This window comes from Papilio machaon, chromosome 23 (assembly GCF_912999745.1).
Source record: "Papilio machaon chromosome 23, ilPapMach1.1, whole genome shotgun sequence".
Lineage (NCBI taxonomy): Eukaryota > Metazoa > Arthropoda > Insecta > Lepidoptera > Papilionidae > Papilio > Papilio machaon.
Genome location: NC_060008.1, coordinates 1,087,754 through 1,107,067, shown reverse-complemented (window position 1 = coordinate 1,107,067; position 19,314 = coordinate 1,087,754). Strand labels below are relative to the sequence as shown.

The following is a 19,314-nucleotide window of genomic DNA, read 5'->3' as shown; positions in this document are numbered from 1 at the left end:
ATTCACATCCTGTATCTCAAAGACCTCTATCAAAATTTTAGTTTGGATAACACTTGTGCTGCTATTTTCCTATTCGACTTGTGAATCCTCAACCCTGTATACTATACCTTCGCCATTTCTACCGTGAACGAAGGACCTCTTTCTAGACCTTGACTACTTTGGGAATCACTGATATTTTTTTTGTTAATCTTTAGCAAATAACCAATATCTTTCTGTATTCTAGGAGTACACGATTCCTGCAAGAAGTTTGCCAAAGTCTGCAGAAAGTACCTCCTATTACTACGAGAAAGAAGAGAGGGAAATACCTGCTATTACCACTGGTACCAGGACATATAATTACGAAACATCTGGCACCTCTCCTGGTAAATATTTTATTTTTATTTTATTTAATGTACAAGAAACACTAGTTATTTCCTGTGAAATTCCACGTGAAATAAAAAAAAAAACTGTATAATTTAGATGCAGACTTAATGTGTTATGTTGTTATTAAGAAAAAAAAAACAACTCTACACAACCACTTGATCCGTTTTTCTGTATTTTTTTTTAATTTTGTGTTTTTTTATATTCCAAATTACATCGAGATCCGTTGATCCCCTGTGGTGTTACGTGATTACGTACATTGAAATACCTTTTTTTTTGTTCTAGTTTATTCCAAAGTGAATTCAAAAGTGACAAAGGAAATGTCTCAGAACGTCGAGGAGTTGGATTCTCTTCTGGACGATTTGCAGAAGGATCAAGAACGTCAATTGTATAAAAGTGAGTACATTTTAATAATTTTCAAATGTACCAACCAGAATGAATTGAATTGAACAAGCTCATGTTCTTTACGTACCAAAAAACATTTCGGATCGTATAAACGTAACTACCAAATAAAAATAATTCGTTTTTGTGTTCATTTGCAAGCTGAACAGTCAAATTATTATTTTGTTACAATTTCATTGCAACATACATCATTGAATAAAGCGATAAAAATTACATTTTACTTTATTTGAATTTCTTACGAAAGCAATTCGGTTACTATAAAATAAAACGCTATAGTAATAACCATAATCTGTCTTTGATATGTACTGTTATCTCTGTTTTGTCTGAGATAAAGAAAGGGAGGACGATATGTCGTATACAGAAATATTGCTCTTAGAAGCTCACATCTGCAAGATATGACGATATACTGTTAGAAGGAATTTGACGGTAGTAGTAAAAATATATTTGGAACAGCGATGCAGAAGTTAACAAATTTTTATAACAAAAAAAAATACTTATTTAGTACTAGCTGTCGCATGCAACTTCGTCCGCGTGGAGTAAAAGAAGAACTTAATAAGTAGCCTACGTGTTCTTCAGACTATGTTCTACATCTGTGCCAAATGTCATCAAGATCCGTTGAACCGTTCTGGAGATCTACCTTCAAATAAAACATCCATCCATCCATCCATTTAAACATTCGTATTTATAATATTAGTATGATATGTTTAGTTTTTTTTTTACAATATTGTATTATAAAGTTTTTTTTTTCCAGGTGGTTATACATCGGATACCGCTGAGAGTACTTCCTTTGACTACAGGCGTGGGTAAGTTAAGATTTTAATTGAAATTTACAACTTCCTAAACTACCTTAAATCAAGGTTTAAAGAAAAAGCAAACCCGTTTGTTTTCTGGGACCAAAATCTCCATTCAAAACATAAAGTCATCCTTAACCTTATCGGTTTTAAAATAATTTTGGTCTCAAAAACCCACTGTAATATTACATTTGATAATATTTCGTCTTTTACTGTATGTTCTAATGATTTCACGGAGATAATGGATAAAAGTGGTAATTAATAAATAATTATTACTTCATTGAGGTATTGTACAATATTACTACAGAAATAACAACGTAAAATGTCATACGCAAATTGATTTTTATAAGCCGTAAGGAGTTGTTCAGTGTTCAGTCCTCAGTGACATGTTAAATGTACTAAATGCCGCACTAAGTGTGGCAATTAAAATTCTATTATCTCAATACTCTGATATTATAAGAATTAATGGTAAACAATTTTTTGTCTAACTACCCTCAGTACTCCAGTGAAGGCAGCTCCCTCTAGTGGTTATTCAACGTTGAAGCACGAGGAGCGAGTAGAGAGCTCGTCTTGGGGCTCCAGCCCTGCACCAGTCCCCACCCTCACTCGAGCCGCTGAACTGCGCCAGCAGATGTATAGAGAAGAGAAAACTGGTACGTTAAAATAGTATTAAATAAGGTACTCTATTAAAAGACTAGCAGTTGTCCAGAAGGAAAAAAGTTGGAAAAAATTTAGTAATAAATATAGTCTATGTCACTGAGATAGTGTGGCTTTACAATTTATGCTAACAAACATCCATCCATTCAATCTTTCTCATTTATAATATTAACTAGCTGTAGCCCGCGACTCCGTCCTCGCAGATTAAAAAAAACGTAATAAGTAGCCTATGTGTTCTTCCACACTATGTTCTACATCTGTGCCAAATTTCATCAAGATCAGTTGAGCCGTTCAGAAGATACCTTCAAATAAACATCCATCCATCCATCCAAATATTCGCATTTATAATATTAGTAAGAAGTAAGATTGTTACAGAGTCCCGCGTGGTGCCGGCTGTAGTGCCAGCGCCGGTGGCACAGCCAGTACCCGCCGCAGTCTGTACACACTGCCACCAGCCTCCCGGCACCACTGGCACTGTGAGTATACATCAATACACCTCATACAATATCATAGTCTTAATTCCAGATAAGAGAAAGTACTATAATAATAATAAAGATTCTATAATACATACTTAAATGACTACAGCATCAGTATAGTCTTGGCTCCTTAACTAGGTTCACTTGTTAAGGAGCCAATGACTGCCTTTTCTATTGCATCGTACAAAATAGACCAAGAGTAAAACTAATGTAACAATTAAAGTGGAAATTAAATTAATTTAAAGTCATTAATTAGACGAAAAAAAGAAACAAACACTATGTGTAGGTATGTATGTATGCTCAGACCCGCGTGTGTATATGTCTGTGTGTTGCTATCCATGACTGTGTGAGACAAGACAAGACATAATAATTAAAATAAAATATTTCCAAATGTACAGAGTATTGAAAAATTCCACTACCTAAATAGTTTAAAATGTATTGTTGTCTCTATTTTGTCGACTAGCCTGAGTGAGATGACATTATTTTTAGACACGATAAATAATCTTTATTCCATGTGGTACAGTTACCACGTGGCAGTACACCAATGAACAAGGTGACTACCACAGTGAAGACGTACACTTATGAAGTGCCCGCCGACACTGACCCCACCAGTGTGCCAATACCTACACACGCTGACACACACACATATGTGTGTAATGACACACATCGCACGTAAGTATTGCATTTATACAACTGATGTTAATAATCCGGCTCGAAGGACCAAAAGTAATTGTAAATCGATGGCTTCTACGAATAAGGGCCAATTTGCAAATTGACAACTTTTCAAGGGACTTAAAGTTTCATAATGTTCCATATAGAAAAAGATGCCGCATACGCCCTTTTAGCAAATACACGTTTACACGTGTAAATGTGTATTTGTGTTTAGTGCATATTGTTAACTAGACTTAGACGTAGCTTTTAAAATAAAATAGTAAACATTATCAATTTGTTACTTTGATCCTTATACATAGGACCATCAAAATAATATTCTGATTTAACATCTTTCAAAAAGTATAAATCCGGCTCGAAGGATCAAAACATCTGACTCGAAGGACCAATAAAAATTATTTTTTAAACTTTTATTATAATTTAAAATACCAATTTGATTTAATTCGTCAGTATCCGATAACTACTTAATTGATTTTCATATTTATATTATTAGGGCAACACTGAGTCGTCCAGTAGATGGTTCTCCAGTGCCGGGAGGTTGCCAGTATTGCTCTCACTGCAACTCTCGTCTGCACTACAGCCGCACACATCTCACTACAGACGGTCAGTTTATAAACTAACAACAATAATATGTATTATAAAGATACTTGGCTTTACATTAAAAAAAAATAGTTTCCATTACAATAATTCATAATATAAGAGATATTTAAATATGATTATTTTTGTATCATCATCATCATCATCAGCTCACTATACGTCCCCACTGAGGGTCTCTGAGCCTACCCCAAGTTAGGGGTGAATAGGTCATAGTCAACACTGGCCAAGTGCGGGTTGACTTCACATATATCATTGAATTTCTTCTCAGATATGTGCAGCATCACGATGTTTTCCTTCACCGTAAGAACGTCGGACAAATGTACATATGTAAATCGAAAATCGAAAAACACATTAGTACATGGCGGGATTCGAACCCAGGACCTGCAGATTGCAATTCAAGTGTTTAACCCCTGAGCCAACGACGCTCTAGATGATATATTTTTGTATGATGTATGACAATTTGTATGATATATTCCAGAACATACAACTAATAATGAACGTATGGTGTACCCGAGTCCCACCAACGAGTCCCACGTGCCCCACGTGCCCCACGTGCCCCACGCGCCCCACGCCTTGCCCACAGAGCCGCACAATGGACACGGCCCATATGTATGTCTATTGATATATGTCTTCTAAATACGATTACAAAACAATAATTTACCTCTCTATTTATGTAAAACTAGCTGCCACCCGCGACTCCGTCCGCATGGCGTTAAAAATAAACTTAATAACGTTCTACATCTGTGCCAAATTTCATCAAGATCCGTTGATCCGTTCTGGAGATAACTTCAAACATCCATCCATCTTAACATTCGCATTTATAATATTAGTAAGATAATTGTTTTCTTACAATTGTACATTAAATATTTCTTTTGACAAAAATAAAGTTAATATTTAACCGCCTTTGAAAAGATAATAATAATCTTCACAGGGTCCAACAACATATAAATACTCTGAGACGAGCTACTCCTCGCACAACTCCACCCTCAGCCCGCCCCCGCACGCCCCCCACAGGCACCCCTCTCCCTCCCCCGCCTCCTCCCCGGCGCCCTTCCCTCGCCCCCACACGCCCTCGCCCTCGGAGCAGCAGCCGCCCAAGAGGCTCGACGATCTGCTCGCTGACTTCCCTGAAGCTGTAAGTTGAATTTACTATTTTATTCTTATAGTTTCTAAAAACTCGTGTAACACATTACAATCCTTCTCATATTATATAAAAGAAACAAAGATGAAAGGTAGAAATTAAAAATAATAAAAAAACATCGTGTGTGTACAAGTAATATGCATAAAATATTAAATATTATAATTAAATAAATAATAATAATAATATATATATATATATATGTATACATATGTAGGTATACCTCAGTATAGCGTGGTGACCCGTCGCCACGGCAAGCGTCGCCACGCCAAGAATTCGGTTTACACGTGAGCCTATAGATGTTTCACATCAAAAATTAAAAATGTGCTCTTTGACCATTTCCAGAGATTCCCAACACAAACTGATGGCGTACGACGTCGTATAGAGACGTCGACGCGGGAGACGCGCGACACTTCCCACACGAGTGCGACGCCCACTCCTAACACTGGAGTGAAGCCCACGCCCAACGTTGGGATGAAGCCCACACCCGTGGGGTCCAGCAAGAACGTCGCCGGACCCGCCGTGTACTACCCCCCGGGACATACGCCCTTCGCCCCCAAGAAAGAAGTCGCGGGATATGAAGCTAGTGTAAGTTACATCTCTCTTATTTTTGGAACGAAGTTCCTTATCGCGCGTTGTGAAAGGGGGCTAGACGGAAAAAATTCTTACGAAAAGTTGTCACGACACTTTGCTATATCACCATGGCAACGACGTGACAATATATAACGAAAATTCATAGAAATAAAATGTACTTCTTGTGAAGACTTAAGTTTATTATTCATAGAATAAACATTGGTTCCTTCACTAATTAATTGAAAGGAACTTCGTTCCATCCGGGTGTCCCAACACACCTCTCAAGTTTTTATTGTAAAAAGGACAAATATGTATGTAACGAGTATTATCGTTGTCGAAAAAAACTTCTTTAAAGAGAAGTAAATAAGGTCGGGTATAAATAAATTAGAACTTAGCGTTAATATTTTTTAAATTTGGCATTTTTTATCATCAACTCCCAGGCTTTTTCCCACTCAGGAGGGATCGGCACACAAGATTTTATAAACCTTAAAATTTTGCCTTAATATATTAATATTACAAATATATTTTAACAGTCATCTTCTATATATATAAAAGATAGTCGTGTTAGTTACACCATTTATAACTCAAGAACGGCTGAATCGATTTGACTGAAAATTGGTGGGCAGGTAGCTTAGAACCAGGAAAAGGACATAGGATAATTTTTACCCCGTTTTCTATTTTTTATTCCGCGCGGACGGAGTCGCGGGTAAAAGCTAGTTATTAATAAATTATAACTTATTTAGGCAATGCAAGGTGGCGGTGCATACGCGTCAGGTCGCGGCATGTACGAGTACGAGTCTGGTGCTCGCAGCAAGGAGAAGCACTACGAGAAGAAGACCGCAGTGCCCGTCTGCCTGCCGCTCTGCTGTGCCATGCCCTGCGTCATATTGTAAACTGACAACCACTACATAAATATACAGTACAACAGTAAACACGCATTTTGGGGGTCCGGATCCAGTGTAAAAAGTTAAGACCCCCAAAGTATTTTCTATAAGTATTTTGGGGGTCCTTTTCTTAAGAGAATTTTATTATTTATAGCTAACTAAATATTCAGTTTTTTCTGTCAATTTAAATTTTTGGGGGTCTTTGAAAATGTGTTTATAAATATATAATTTTATTTTAGTTATGACTTGTTTTTTAAACTATGCGCTTGTAAATGCAAATAACACCAATGAAATACTGCGGCTCCGAACATCGTACAAGTTCATGTACAGGATACAATTAGACGGAGTCAAAATAAGCCCTCAATATATTTAAAAATTACTATTTACTAAAATCTATACAAATATACGAAATAATTGTAATGTTAAGACAATTTGGGTTCATTTATTTTATCTTTTTTGACAATAGGCTCTATTTTGTGTATCCAAAAATAATGTTAGTAAAAATAAATAACTTTATATAAAATCTCCATATATTAATAAATTTGTCCTAAAAACAGTTTATTCAAATTGTCCAATATAACATTAGGTTTATGTTTAAAAATATTTAAATTTTCTTAATAAATATACGCATTTGATATTATTAATGTAATTTTATTTGTATGTTTATTTAATTTAGAATCTCAAATTATTAAAAACTTTTGTTGTACAATTTTAAAAAAATATTTAAAAATGCAATCATAAGGACTTCGGATTAAGTCCATAAAAATGTTTTAATATTATTATTATTAAGAAAATATTTAATTAAACAACTTGACCGTAACTGGAAGCTTTATTATGAGAGAGCATTTCCGTTTCCGTCGAATTTCTACCAGTTTTTCGTACTTTCAAGGGATGTTTCCGGCTAAGTGGCGCCACCTGGCGGTTGGCCGCCATTTTAGTTTCTTTAAAATATGACGTGCCATTTTGGATCATTGGCGTTTGAGTTCCCGTCGAAGCAACAACTACGCAGCAAGTCTGTCTCTGCGAACGTTGTTAATTTTAAAAGTGGTTAAAATACAAAATTTTTTTTTTTTTAAATAAAATAATAAATTACTACAAGAAAAGTAAGTAAGTGACAACAATTATAATACTACAGTTGTAAGTGATTAAAATTGTGTATGATTTTTAACGGTTTTTGCCGTTCGTTTCAAATATGTTGTGTAGTTATTTTCAATATAACCACATATTTACCAGTTAATAATTTTAAATCGTACTCTTTTAAATATAATGAAGTCTAAAAGATAGTCTAACAAAATTCGTTTGCAGTAATGAATGAGAAGACCTTAACACCTGAGCCACAGGCTGTGGCCGGTCCTAGTGGAGAGGCCAACAAGCGGAGACGCAGCAGCTCCAGTAACAGCAGCAACAGCAGTTCTACAAGCTCATCCTCGTCGGACAACAAACGAAGGTGGTCCTGTCGCCACAAGCATAAGAAAAGTAAGCGTGGCAAGCATTCAAAACAATTGATGGACAAGTTATTCAAGGAAATGGGTGAGCTTCGAAAAATCGTTACTTTTAATAATTTTAACACTGCATGTAATGACAATGTGTCAATTCATACCGGAAGTGACGAACTTTATCAGCAGCTTGATCAAGATTATAATGAAATAAATTCGGAACACGATGACTCTAATCCAAATTTGGTTTTTGATATCGAAACTAAACTAAAAGAACCATCCATTCCAAAAACATCTGAAGGTTTCTTAATAAAGTTATTGGAAGTACAGCGATTAGGTAGCGCCTCATGGTCCGACGTTAGATATGCGGAAACACAAAAGCTGTATAATCATACTCCAGGTTTTACAGACCTTGAAATAAACGAGGAGGTAAAAACATTCGATACCTCACGTCACCTCGCTTACGCTGATAAATCATATGCCGCCATTACATACTGCATACTCAAACAAAAAGAGTCTATGCAGGAAGCCATTCATGGTCTACTTTCATGGGCTAAGAATACAAATAATCTTGACTTCGATAATTTGAGTAGCAAGGTTGACCAACTATTTTGTAAAGGCGATTTTTGCAAAGTTTCATCCGACCTCTTACAATTGGTTTGTGGCCATAGAGCTGAAAGCATTGAAATGCGCCGCGAATCAATAACAAGTCAGGTTAGAGATCCTTTGGTCAAAGCGGCTTTGAACAGAATACCACCATCTACATCTTACATATTTGATTCAGAACCTTTTACATCGACGCTCGAAAAAGCCGGTGGGGTCCGCAAAGCATTTTGGCCTCTAAAAAGTGATGGTTCTCAGCAAGCAAAATCTAACCAATCTAATAGCCGCCCCTCGCGGGGGCATGGCGCACGGAGATCGGTAGTTTCATCGCGTGGAACTCAACATAGCTACCATGAACCATGCTCACAAATGCATGCTTATAGCTCACCCTCGCGGGGTGTATGCCACAATGTTAACTACCCTCCTAGAAGTCACCCAACATCGAATAACAACAATGGGCGTGGTTCATTTCACAACCGAGGCTCGCGGCCCGATCGTGGAGGTAACAAAGGACGTGCAAATACACAAAGAGGTTCCAGAGGAACTCAAAATAGATCTAATAGACAATGACTCGAGACGGTTTCGGGCAGGTCAGTTAGCGCAATATCATCAGCAATGGAAGAAAATGGAGGCACCAGAAATCATAATAAAACTAATCCAAGGGTATCGCATACTGTTCAAGGAGATTTTACATATTTTTGGTGAAATGGCATTAAGAAAAAAGAAGAATTTAAAATATAGAAAAAAGAACACATTCTTAATGTCATTGTATTTTTAGTTGTCTTTTCTATTCATGTTTCTCAATATACGCTTCTACAAAAAGTTAATTTCATTCTAAATGTTTTTATCATATACATTTTGGTCCGATTCGAGCCGTATATTTTACAAGCCAATGGATACTGTTGAGTGGTAATAAATAACGCTTTTAAGAACAATTTTTGCAATTTTTAAGATGTCTCAGTCAGCAATAATACGGAAGCTTATTAATCATATTTACATAGTCTAAGGAAGAAATAAACATTGCCTGAAACAGAACAAGTAAGTCGAGAAGTTGCAGAAACCTGGACTATTCTTAAGAAGTATTCGGATTATAAGCGGTATGTTGCCAATTGTATTCTTACACGTTTCCTTAAGAAGAATTGATAGCTCAGTTTACTACAGAAGAATTGTAAGATATCACAATCAATAATGCTATCAAACATATTACTTTACAAGAACCATACATAAGTTAAACACAATGAAACAAGAAAGCATTTTAAGCAACCGCTCAGTATTATTCATTAAGTAAGAAACTCACATCTTGTAAAATATTAATTTGAAACAGCAGACAGTCACACACCCTGGAAGTAGATATATTGGGAGAACATGAATACAACAGCAGGAAAACAAAAGACCCGAAGGAGAAGAATTAATTAGTAACACCACACTTCTCCTGTACAATGCAGCCTGGTCAATATGTTATTGTATACAACAGCACTAACAGATGTTTTTACAGACAGACCATTCACACGTCGTTAGCGCTCTACATGACCAGGACACACAGGCCTCGTTTATTACCGAGTAGTCAGTCTCGGTAAAAAGGATAGATGACAAATCGAGGTAACAAACATAGGTGAAGGTAAGATGAGTTAAGAGTGCGGTAAGACGCAATATACAACCTTCCACCTAGATGTCATTGCATTGCTTTTGCCCTGTCACAGCCCTTTTTTCATGATGTGGAATAAAGGGTCCACCTGTTTCTTAAAAAGTGAGGTACCATTACTTTAAGCTGAGGACTGAGGTCATACAATAATGGTATATTTGACAAGGAGACAGGCATAGTTCACTCGTATGGAATGAGTCTATCGAGTGAGTCACACAGGTCAGAACAAGCATGGCATAGAGAGAGAAAGCGAGACAGAGAGAGCAACACAAATAAAAGTGCACTTACAATATTAGAAAATCACAACATATAAGAAATACTTATGACATCATTATATTAAAGAGTTTATTGTGAGAGATAGAGTATACATACACATAAGTAGTCGAGATTTATTCCAGAAGTTTTCGTAGGCAGAATGAGACTTAAGCAACACTACGGGAACATTAACAAAAGATGAGGAAGGTAATTTACAAGACAATAATAAAAGGAGATAACAACGGAAGTTAATCAGTAAGTTATTTTCAAAAAATTTGTAGAAGAAAATACAACGTGTGGTACCATCGAGTCGTTCGACGATTTAAGCATTTAGTAAAGTATTTACAAATTCACATACTCTAAAAGTGGAGAACAGTATCATAGAGTATCTAAGTTAGACCACGCGGTGAAAGACAAATGAGGAAACAACTGTTTCACTATATTTACAACATCATGCAATTAATGAGAGACCGACACAAATAAGAGTTCGACGATTCCTCAGCGAAAGACTTGCGCACTTCTTAGATGGAAATGACACAGAAATAATTATTAGGAGATATTACACAATGTTACAGTTGAGATCGCTGAAGAACACAAGAAGCATCGCTTGGCGCGATGAATCAGAACAATCTTTAGAGCAATACAAGTAAGTCAACATTTTCAATGCAGCAGCACTCTTTTATTGGAGTTTTGAGATTCAGAAGTGATTAAACTATTTAAGATTCTAAGATAGAGAACACTACAATTTTCAAGATACAGTCCATTCCACTTACCTGGATTTCTCTATCATATTAGTAAAGTCACATATTGTCAGATATTCACATTCATTCGATTCATTTAGCTGTATGACGTCTTATATCATGACAGCTATACTTAGTTATGAAGTTGCTGATTTTCAATTGAGATTATATAGTGAACATTTTTTAGTATAAGTTAATCAAATGACTAAGTATAGAGATGAGTAAGTTACAATGATATGAGAAATGTAAATAGAAACTAAAACTTTAAGAAAGAAATGATGTCTGAAATCAGATTTAAGGGAGAATTAGAAACACACTGATTTGCAGATAAAAGAGTATATTTACATAATTTGAGCAAGAAGAAGATGAATAATTAGCAAGAGCAGAACAATACAAATATTTAGAAGATGAAATCAGAATTCATTGCAGCATTTGCAAGATACGCAGTTATAAGAGTTTGAGGATACACGAAGTGATAGCACAGATTTCATCTGTACAATTGAGAAAGTAACAACACATTAAAGCAGAATATAGTAACAACAAACGAAGAACATTTACAGCAGAGTTTTAGAAATTATTCAGCACCTCCAAGAAGATTAGCACAAAACACTAGAGTTTCCACCACCGAATATGAGAGCAATTATCATTACAGAAGAGGAGAGAATACACAGGAGCTGAATAACTAGCATTTAGTATGAGATGTAACGGTGAAGTGCAAAGAGGATTGAGTCCTTTAAACGATCGTTACAGAAGACAACATTTTTAGATTCTCCCTCACGGTGGCCGGTCTTCGGTTATTGAAAAGACTAGTAGTCTTTTGGTGGCCGGTATGTTCAAGGAGATTTTACATATTTTTGGTGAAATGGCATTAAGAAAAAAGAAGAATTTAAAATATAGAAAAAAGAACACATTCTTAATGTCATTGTATTTTTAGTTGTCTTTTCTATTCATGTTTCTCAATATACGCTTCTACAAAAAGTTAATTTCATTCTAAATGTTTTTATCATATACACATACCATTTTTTCAAAAGCCACCCCTTGTATACCCACAAATAATGAAAGGCCCCTTTCAAACTCATTTCTCAGAAGAAATGTCAGCAATTGTAGAGAAGATGAAAAAACAGGGTATTTTAGAAGTAGCACCGCTCTCACCAAGCTTCGTTTCTCCTCTGTTCCTGGTGCCCAAGCCGGACGGATCAGCCCGACCTATATTCAATCTCAAAGCGCTCAACAAATACATACTGACCAAACCGTTCCACCTAATAAACATGCACCGCGTGCCAGACTTTCTACAACCTCAGGATTGGATGTGCAAGATAGATTTATCTCAGGCGTATTTTCACCTCAAAGTAAACAAGTCACAAAGACGCTTCCTTCGGATCGTTTACAATCAAGAATTGCTAGAGATGACTTGCCTACCATTTGGCCTCAGCACAGCTCCGAAAACATTTTCAATTCTCACAAATTGGGTGGCTCATGCATTACGAGAAAAATGGAACATAAGAGTTCTAGTCTACCTAGACGATTTTTTGATAGCACATCAAAGCGCACACACACTTCAAGACCACGTCAAGCTCGCAATACAAACTCTTCAGAGCTTAGGCTGGCAAATCAATTTCGAAAAATCAGTTCTAAGTCCCCAGAGGAGCATAATTTATCTAGGCATACAATGGAGCCCCTGGCTCAATCAAAAAGTTCTTCCAAAGGAAAAGGCAGTCACCATCGTTACAAAAGTAAGTCTGATTTTAGAGCAAAGAAAAGCAAGTGTAAAAGAACTACAAAAAACAATAGGGCTATTAAATTTTGCAAGTTTTGTTGTACCACGAGGTCGACTTCACCATCGACAAATGTTAATGTTCCTGAACTCGCTGCCCAAAACGTCGCAGAAAGCCTATCATCTGCCAGAAAATGTCATCAAGGAACTGGAATGGTGGAAAGCGAACTGCCAATTGTCAACACCTTTACATTACCCTCCTCCAATTCATTTTCTGGCAACAGATGCTTCAGACCTAGCTTGGGGGGCACAACTGAAAGACCTAGCGATCTGGGGAAGCTGGTCCCAAGAAGAACAACGGCTACACTCGAATCAGAAAGAGATGCTGGCCATTTTACACGCCCTCCAGACCCATGTTCATTTATTGAAGCACAGCTCGCTGCTCATACAGTGCGACAACAAGACTGCAGTCGCTCAATTACGGAAAGAAGGAGGTACGAAATCCATATCACTAATGAACATAACTTACCAAATTTTGAAATTATTAGACCATCACAAAATACACTTCAGCATTCACTACATTCCGGGCAAGTACAACAATCATGCCGACCACCTTTCGCGTCACCGTCAACCTCCAGAGTGGCACCTACTACCGACCTGTGCGGAAATGGTGTTTGCGAAATGGGGTACTCCAGTGATAGATTTATTCGCTTCGAAAACTGCTCACGTAGTGTACAATTATGTCTCTCGGGATTTGAACGATCACCAAGCTCTCTTTCACGATGCGTTCAGTGTTCCATGGGACTATCCACTTGCGTGGGTATTTCCCCCGCCGTTCTTAATCCCCAAAGTTCTGGCACACCTGAATCAGTCAACAGGAATATTCTTGATAGTAGTTCCACGGTGGGAGAGAGTGTTTTGGCGCGCAGACCTCAAAGCCCGATCCCTCGAAGCCCCGTTCACTCTGAACAATTTGCACAATCGTCTGATCGACACATCAACGGGGCTTCCACCGCAGAAAGTAGAATCCATGACGCTCGAAGTTTGGAGATGTGGGGGTGGACTGAAGCTATAAAATCATGGAACATTGATCAGCTATCATTGCTTAAAAACTCTTGGCGTAAATCAACCTTAAAAACTTACGAGGTGGCTTGGAAACGTTGGACTTTATGGTGTAAGGATAAAAACGTTAACCCGAAAAACCCCACTGGTGCGCAACTAGCACAATTTTTATCAGATTTATATTTAATACATAAATTATCGTATAACACTATACTACTACATAAGTCAGTAGTTTCTACCTTATGTAATTCAGAAACATCGAGTCAGTTAAGCTCACATGTTCTTGTAAAGCACATCTGTAAATCAATCGCTCTTAAAGTTCCAAAGATTTCCAAAGCACCTATTTGGGATGTTAGTAAATTATCTTCCTTTTTAGCCAACTACACTATAGACATAAATAATGTATATCAGACTTCACGGCATACAGCACTCTTATTACTATTGTGTTCAGGAAGGCGTGTACATGACCTCACCTTGCTTAGAGTAGATCCTGAGCATTTTGTTATGGCTGAACATAGTGTAGTATTTTGGCCGGAATTTGGTTCAAAAACTGACAATAATGATTACAGACAGTCTGGTTGGAAATTGATTTCAAACACAAATAATCGTAATCTGAATCCTGTATTTTGGGTAGAGAAGACTGTAGCATTGCTAAATGAAAGACGTGATACTGCAAAATCATTTAAACTTTTTATTACAGTAAGAGGGATTGCAAAACCCGCTTCACGAACAGTTATTTCAGGCTGGATAAAGACTCTATTTAAGGAAGCTGGCATAACAGCCACGCCAGGAAGTGTTCGGTCAGCTGTAGCCTCCAAAAATTGGCTGGAGAATACTCCAATTGATGAAATCCTGACTCGTGGAAACTGGCGATCAGCTAATACATTTCACAAGTTCTATAGACGAGAAGTAATGAAAACACAAGATTCTCAAAATGTAGCACAATTATTCACACCGGCGAACTAATTAATGATTATTTATTGATAAAATTGATTGAAAGAAATAAAAAATTCCTGATTAATATATAGATAATATTTTTCATTTTCATCCTAACTCACATTGGCGTTTATAAGCATAATATAAACCTTTTACAGTGGCGTCACCAGGCGATAACAAACAGATCTCATAATAAAGCTTCCAGTTACGGTCAAGTTGTTTAATAGTAGCGTTTTACCTGAAATAAAACGCATATTAAAATACTTACCTAACTGGAAGCTTTCACTTTAATTCTGCCTGGTGTAAACAAAGCCAATGATCCAAAATGGCACGTCATATTTTAAAGAAAATAAAATGGCGGCCAACCGCCAGGTGGCGCCACTTAGCCGGAAACATCCCTTGAAAGTACGAAAAACTGGTAGAAATTCGACGGAAACGGAAATGCTCTCTCATAATAAAGCTTCCAGTTAGGTAAGTATTTTAATATGCGTTTTATTTCAGGTAAAACGCTACTATTATATTATAATTAATATTTTTTTTACGTGTAATTAACAATGTACTTTATATGACTAAATTATTTTTTATTTTCGCAAAAAGATATAAAAGGTAAATAAGGATTATATACGTTTTATATCTTAAATATCTATATATCTTGTAGATGGAATGTTTTATACAAGTTTGACGTTAAATTAAAAGTTAATTTTTGAATTATTTTTTAGTTTTACAAATGACAACACTAAAAAAATTTCTCCCAAACAAAAGGCTTTATTTTTAAATGTTTATGAATCTAATGAGTTTCTAAAATATTGTGAAAAATTATATAATTTAACTAAAGGTTAAAAAATTAGGATTTAAATTTAATTATTATTATTGCTTGTCCTTTCTTATGACAGTCATGAAGTCCAGAATTGTTAAACAAAAAGATGGAATAAAATATAAATAAGTGCCATTATTAATAACTTAGTTTCGGTATATACGAATGATATACAGTCAAACCGGGATAAGCGAGAATCTAATATACCGCGATATTTTTTTCTTATGCTTGCTTATGGAAGTTCAGACCTCTCGCATATCCAGGTTAGACTGTATAATATAAATAATTATGTTTAATTTTGTTTATTAATAAATTTTATTAACTATAGTTTGTTTTTTTTTCTAACCCTTCATTAAATCATTTATTGAACACAAAAGTAAGGAAATTAGATGAAATTTTTATTCAGTTTAAAACATTTCTTTGAGAATTTATTAATTACTAGCTTTTACCCGCGACTCCGTCCGCGCGGAATAAAAAAAATGCACACAAGATAAAAAAGTTCCTATGTCCCGTCTCCTAGTTCTAAGCTACCTCCCCATCAATTTTCAGCTAAATCAGTTCGACCGATCTTGAGTTATAAATAGTGTTACTAACGCGACTTTTTTATATATATACTAGCTTTTACCCGCGACTTTGTCCGCGCGGAATAAAAAATAGAAAACGGGGTAAAAATTATCCTATGTCCGTTTCCTGGTTCTAAGCTACCTGCCCACCAATTTTCAGTCAAATCGATTCAGCCGTTCTTGAGTTATAAATAGTGTAACTAACACGACTTTCTTTTATATAATAGATAGATTTAACTGGTAAAATGATTTTTTATTCCTGCATAAATCAATGTCTGTGTAGTGAGGGCAGTTAAAGTCGCGGAACCGTTACTAAATTTGCACATAGATTAGTAAAGTAATGCTTTAGCGATGTCGTTACTAGAATAGTCTAACCGTGGGTTTCTGAGGCCAAAATCTCAGCATATAACATATCGTCATATCATTTAAAAAAAAGAGAATGTTATAAATGTAGATTTTGATTTCAGAAATCCACGGTAAATGTATAGGAATACGTGATATATTGATGTCACTTAAATACATTTTTGATATTTTATTTACCAATTTCGGTAATCAAATGTTACCATCGTGTTGCGATTCTGCATAAAATGTGTGAAATAAAACAATTTATAGTAATAAAAACACATATATTTTGCTTTTATATTTTACCAAAACATCGGATCAAGTCCAACAAGGCAGTCTGCGGGTAGGTCTCCGACTACAAGCTCTGCGCCCGTCGCGCCTCGCCTCTAGTTTATGTCAAGTTTAATGGATTCATTTATTATTTAGCGAGAAATAAACAACAAACTACTGTACAGAAATTACAACCACACTTCGCTATAAGTGAATTTAACGAAAAAAAGTACAAATAAGCATTACCAAAGAATTCCACTGCCGTGACTTGTATTACTATTGTTGTCTCTTTTTTGTCGAAGAGAATGAAAGGGACATATACATGAGTCACAACATTGAAGTTCCAATGTAAGCAAAAGCAGCTTAAATCTGTGCACAATTATTACAGATTTCAATGCGCCAGCGCTTATTTTAAATTATGTAATAATTTCACAAAAAAAAAAAAATTAAATCAGACAAAGACAATAAAACACTAACATCACGAAGATTACTACAATTTTTAAACACAAAAAGTCTAACAGACAATCTAAAGAATATTAATAATGTGATGAAAATTGTAAAAACAGAAATGAATTCATAAAAATTAAATATTTCTAATAATTAATTTTCATATTAACCAAATGTCCACTAAAAATAACTATTATAAAAATGACAACAAAAAAAAACAATTACGCATTTTAAAAATTAGCACCAATTTAAAACAAAAAAAAAGAAATTAAATAATTGTCATTTTCAAACATTATCGGACATTTCAAATATTAATACTGACATAAATACAAATTATAAAATAAAAAAATGCAAATTTCAAATTAAATACAACCAAAAAAACAACAGTTGAATTTTGTTAGTTGAATTCAGTCGTAGGTTTCTTGTTAAAAACATGAACATTATTTGAGATGTAAATGATTCAATATTAGTTCACAAATAGTATCCTATTTTAAACTAGATCGCAATTTAATCAGCATGTTATTAAAAAATAAGAACCTAGATTACTCGCATACATAAGCAACTTTCTGTTGAGTCCTGTCAAAATTAGTGTAGTCATTTCAGAGTTTACTTAAAAAAACTCAAACTTTCGGACAGACAGAAATTTGACAAATTATTTTTTTTTTATTTTACATACAGACAATACATTGTTATTAAATATATGGATAAGTTTTTCACCGCGGATTATTATACCAAAATCCACGTAATATATTGTTATGTTTTGTCAAAGATGACACGGATGACAATATGTTTTATACCAAAGATCTTAGTCTCAGAAACCAACGGTAAATCTCTTAATTACAACCATAACATGTAGAAACTTATTATCTATATTTTTTGGCACTAACAAAGCAAAATTAAATATTTTATAATTATTCGTGACATTATAGAATGTTTTGAGGACGCCAAAAGATGTTTTGCCTTAAAAAAAAAGAAGAAAAAAGTGTACAAGACTTTTGACTTTGGCATTACATACAATTAATAATTTCCTATATGAATTTCAGGCTAAATAAGGACAATTTTTTTTTAATACTTCAATCTTGACATCTGTCAATGCAATAAAAAAAATATAGTCCCATTAACTTATCTGGCGTGAGAAAGGCGCTGTAATATTATTATTACTTTGAGAAGATATGAAAAATAATGAAAATATAATTGAAAATGACATAAAAAGGACACAAGATGGCTACTTTAATCTTTCTTTTGTCCACAAAGTCAGATAAGTTGCATCACACTGTATAAGTTTTTATTGGAACGAAGTTCCTTATCGCGCGTTGTGAAAGGGGGCAAGACGGAAAAAATTCTTACGAAAAGTTGTCACGACACTTTTTGCTATAGTAAGCTATTGTAAGCTGTGCGGCGTCGCATGTTTCTCTGTCTGTCTCTCTCTCTCTTATAGAAAGCAAGCCAGAAATTTTATTTTATTTCTATTTCGCATTGAACAGTGTGGTGTCGCGACTTAATAAAAAAACAAAAAAAAAATTATTACAATTCCTTCACTAATTAATCGAAAGGAACTTCGTTCCATCCGGGTGTCCCTACACACCTCTCAAGTTTTTATTTTTGGAATTAATATGGATTTGGTTGTCATAAACCACCTTAAGATGCCATTAAATATTACATCTTTTTAGACATTAGTATTAAGATTCCTATAATTCATAACCAGCCTATCTTATACATAGATATGAAAAATATATTTGTTTTTTTTTCTTTTTCCAATCTTTGGGTATGTGAGCAATGTTCTTACCACCACAATTATCACATAATTTTTTTTAAATATGAAAAAATATTTATAATTCAAAAATTATATGCCAATCAATTTGCATTAAAATATAATAACGAAAATGGTGGCAACAAGTTGGCATGATTTCGAATATAATTTTTTCAATGAACCCATAAACAAG

The 19,314-nt window shown here is 35.1% G+C and overlaps 2 protein-coding genes across 3 annotated transcripts in view; both read left to right on the top strand.

Moving 5' to 3' along the window:
* LOC106713592 (transmembrane protein 208) overlaps positions 1-6,645 on the top strand; it is a 29,560-nt gene extending 22,915 nt beyond the window's left edge. For both annotated transcript variants that reach the window (XM_045683691.1, XM_045683690.1), the window contains exons 4-14: positions 224-362; positions 646-756; positions 1,514-1,565; positions 2,052-2,206; positions 2,586-2,686; positions 3,210-3,358; positions 3,849-3,958; positions 4,431-4,561; positions 4,884-5,087; positions 5,436-5,678; positions 6,407-6,645. In XM_045683691.1, coding sequence (XP_045539647.1) covers positions 224-362; positions 646-756; positions 1,514-1,565; positions 2,052-2,206; positions 2,586-2,686; positions 3,210-3,358; positions 3,849-3,958; positions 4,431-4,561; positions 4,884-5,087; positions 5,436-5,678; positions 6,407-6,556 — 1,545 coding nt within the window. In that variant the 3' untranslated portion in view covers positions 6,557-6,645. The remainder of the gene's footprint in view (positions 1-223; positions 363-645; positions 757-1,513; positions 1,566-2,051; positions 2,207-2,585; positions 2,687-3,209; positions 3,359-3,848; positions 3,959-4,430; positions 4,562-4,883; positions 5,088-5,435; positions 5,679-6,406) is intronic.
* Positions 6,646-13,150: 6,505 nt separating this feature from the next.
* On the top strand, positions 13,151-14,998 carry LOC123722324. Its single transcript, XM_045683794.1, has one exon. It carries the CDS (start codon positions 13,151-13,153, stop codon positions 14,963-14,965), a length of 1,815 nt encoding a protein of 604 aa, XP_045539750.1. The 3' UTR covers positions 14,966-14,998.
* Positions 14,999-19,314: the final 4,316 nt, after the last annotated feature.

Excerpts from the sequence above, each read along its gene's own strand:
- LOC123722324 (XM_045683794.1), top strand. The coding sequence starts at position 13,151 with ATGGTGGAAAGCGAACTGCCAATTGTCAACACCTTTACATTACCCTCC.